Genomic DNA, 3636 nt, shown 5'->3' on the forward strand with positions numbered 1-3636 from the left:
ACCACATCTTAGGAGTCTCTTTAAATCATAAAAAGCACGGTTAAGTTTGCACACAAAGTTTGGATGACTTATTTTTAAGGTTAGGAGAATTACTCATATTCAAATCCTCTTGCAGCATACCATGATGGAAGGCTTTATTTATGTCCAACTAATGGATCAACCATCCTAAATTGACTGCAATAGAGAGAACCATTCTAATTGATATAGGTTTAATAACTGGTCTTAATGTTTCAAAGTAATCAACTCCCTTATGTTGATATTACCCTTTGCTAATAAAACAAATTTTATATTTGGCTATGGTTATATTGTAATGCCTTTTAATCTTATAAATCTATTTACACCTAATTAGATTTGTAGTATTTTTTGGAAAGACAAAGGCTTAGGTCTAGTTTTGATGTAGGGCCTTGACTTCTTCTTCTGTGGCCTGATGTCACTTAGGTTCAATGAGAGCCTGATTGAACACTCTTGATCTTCTGGGCTCACCTCACTCAAGAGAGCAATATGATATTTTGTTTCAAAAAACTAAACTTAGTTTGATAGTTCCATCCTAGGATGGAACTTGGTGAGAGAGATACTATAAGATTTAATTATTTTGTTTGGACTCATGAGGTTTGATTATTAAACAACCCGGGTATGTTTTATGAAATTTTATATTAAACTTGGATCCAACAGGATTAGGTTTGCAATTTTTTAAAATTAGTAACCCTAAAGTTATTATTTTTCTGAGTATAACTTGGGCCAAGTTTTTATAATCTTTATCAGGTCCGGGTATGGTTTTTCTAATTAAAAATCTGATTATATCTCAATTCAGATATGATATTGATGCCTTCTAGCTAGCCCAATCCAAGTCTGAACTCTTAACCCATACATTTTGGCAGAGGTCCAACCAGTTGACACTCATAAATTAACAACAATAGACACGGGCGATGCCCCAATACCAACCAACGGTGATAATTCTTATCACCTGATCTGCTCTCGTTTTACTGCAAACTCAAAACTAACATCATCAACCCCTCCTGCTAGATAAAATTCTGAAAGGTGCACAAAAAAAAAGGTTGTTAGAGCAAATCTGTTCCTCATACCCTATGTTATCCATATCTTCGTAACCCTTATTGGGATTTTATTAATGCAATTTGTTTTCATAAAATCGGAATGTGATCTACATCATTTTTTTAGCAAAAAATTGCAATTTAAATTGCTGAAATTCAATTTGTTTGCAAGATTTTTGGTGATACAAAAATAAACGGTTGACAAAATACAATATTGTGTAATTAATAAAACACTTGATTTTGTTCAAAATATACAATCCAAAGAAAATTCTTATTAAAGTGGCCATGCTGAATCCATCTATAGGGTTAGATTTTATCAAAACAACTTGAATAATAATGTTTAAGATTGGTATGAAGATGGTAGATGATATAGGGGATGTGGAACCCAACTTTAGAGGAGGCATCAAAGATTCAAGACCAACATTAATGGTTGTCTTACCATATGATAGGACAAGAAAACACGACGGCAGATCGGGTCATACTGAATCCCCACCCAACACCTCAGCTGAATCGCGTCTACCGTTCTCCATGTGATATGTGCAGTGGGGCTTGACTTGTAAACTTCAGACCACAAATTTTTGGTGGTGTCAAAAATCACCACCATCCGTGTCACTTCATCACAACCGTTCATTTTGTGTAATCTATGGTCCACAAAAAACCTGATGATGTTACGGTTACAAATAGATGAAGGCTGCGACGGCCAAGATTTCAAAGCACAAAAGTTTGGTGCCTAGCTATATCACCTTATCTGACCTCGTTATAGAGTACTCCCTTCAAACTCTCTCTCTCGCTGTGGAGTGTAACAGTATAATCAAGAAGCCAAGTACTAGTACCATCATCGCCACCCAAAATTAACCTATATATCCACAGAGATAGATAGAGACAGACATCCCTCTTGCTCTCTTCTTTCATTTTCTTCGCATTTCACATTTTCAAGAGAGAGAGAGAGAGAGAGAGAAAGAGACCTGTTCGGTAAACCCTTCACTGCCTTCTTGCTCTCTTCTTTTATTTTCCTGGCATTTCACTTTTTCACGAGAGAGAGAGAGCGAGACCTGTTCGGTAAACCCTTCCCTGCCTTCTTGCCTTCTTTCATTTTCTTGGCATTTCACTTTTTCACGAGAGAGAGAGAGAGAGAGAGAGAGAGAGAGACTTGTTGGGTGATCCCTTCCCTGCCTTCTTGCCCTCTTCCTTCTTTCATTTTCTTGGCATTTACGTACGCCATGGAACATGACACAGTTGTGAACGTCCGGGCTCACAACGTCCACTTAGAGATGGAGTATATCCGAGACCACATAATCGACAACTACCCCTACGTCACCATGCATCCCATCTTCACCAAAGCCAGCCGCGACCTCTTATTGATGCCCGAGGGCGAAAACACAACGGACACCATCTACGCCCACATCGCTGAAAACATCAACACCGGCCGAGTACGCCTCTTGGAGATCGGCCTCACCTTCTCCGACGAGCACGGCAACCTCCCCACCCACCCCCACACCGGCGAGATGTTCGTCTGGGCGTTCCACGTCAAGGTCGCCAACTCCCCAAATGAGATCAGCGCTGACTTCCGGCAGTATCTGACTGAGTGTGGCATCAATGTCGACGTTAACCTGCAGAACAACATCGACCTCAACGTCCTCGGCTCCGAGTTCAGGTGCTCAGGCTTGTTCATGAATGACGGCATCACGTGGGTGGTGTTAGGGGTGTTCTTTAAATTATGCTGGATGCTGAAGGTCGTCTGGGGGCACGTGTGTTACACGCGGCAAGACTACCTGAGGTGGGTGAGATTCTTCTTCCCAAGGTTGTACGACATGACGTACCTGATGATCGCCTGCGGCTTCTCGGGGGAAATGGATGATTTCGCCGGATTCCTGATGGTCTTCTGCAGGTTATCGGACAGAATGGATGATGTCTCGATGTTACCTGGGATGAGAAGGCTGCTGATGGTCATTTTCCAACAGGGTTGGAACGGCAGCCTTATAACGATGCGAACATTCATGGCGTTGAAGAATCGATACTTTCCCAACGGCATTCCGCAGAATCATGTCAATGTGATCTACGGGGTCAATTGGGTCTGAAAAGTGGAGAGAGAGAGAGAATTTTCTTGAAAGGTTTTAGTTTCTTGCAGTAGTTGGTGTCTTTTCTTTTCTCCTGGTATGTTTGTGTTTTGTTGTTCTCCATCAAGCTTCATCTTCAAGACCTCAGATCACTGCCATCTCAATGTCGTGCTCCATGCATTGGTTTCGTTTGATTTCTTTTTTCTTGGTGGTGGTACAGAAGAAAGCTTGTTCTTTGCCAACAGAAAAAAGTCAGACCAAAGACGGGAAGTTATCATATAAACGTCAAGATCAGCTTGTTCTTTGCCTTTTGGGGTTCCAATGTTGACATCTTTACAAACTAACGACAATCTTACCAAGGCTTAACTTTATTGCTGTGGATGGTGTTGAAAATGGTTCAGACACCTGAATCTGATTTGAGGTGTTGGTACCGGGTCTGGAATCGAGTCCAATAGGAGCCAAAATAAGAAAATCCATACCTAGGTCCTATAAGGATTACATGATTCAGACCCAAACTATACCCAGTAAAA

At 40.9% G+C, this 3636-nt stretch overlaps 1 protein-coding gene across 1 annotated transcript; it reads left to right on the forward strand.

Annotated features, from left to right (window-relative positions):
• Positions 1 to 2269: 2269 nt before the first annotated feature.
• LOC149822789 (putative CCR4-associated factor 1 homolog 10) lies at positions 2270 to 3127 on the forward strand. The gene has a single exon (XM_089980382.1). It carries the CDS (start codon positions 2270 to 2272, stop codon positions 3125 to 3127), a length of 858 nt encoding a protein of 285 aa, XP_089836508.1.
• The last annotated feature ends 509 nt before the right edge of the window (positions 3128 to 3636 follow it).

Source organism: Nuphar pumila, chromosome 11, assembly GCF_984573655.1.
Source record: "Nuphar pumila chromosome 11, dmNupPumi1.hap1.1, whole genome shotgun sequence".
NCBI classification, from domain to species: domain Eukaryota; kingdom Viridiplantae; phylum Streptophyta; class Magnoliopsida; order Nymphaeales; family Nymphaeaceae; genus Nuphar; species Nuphar pumila.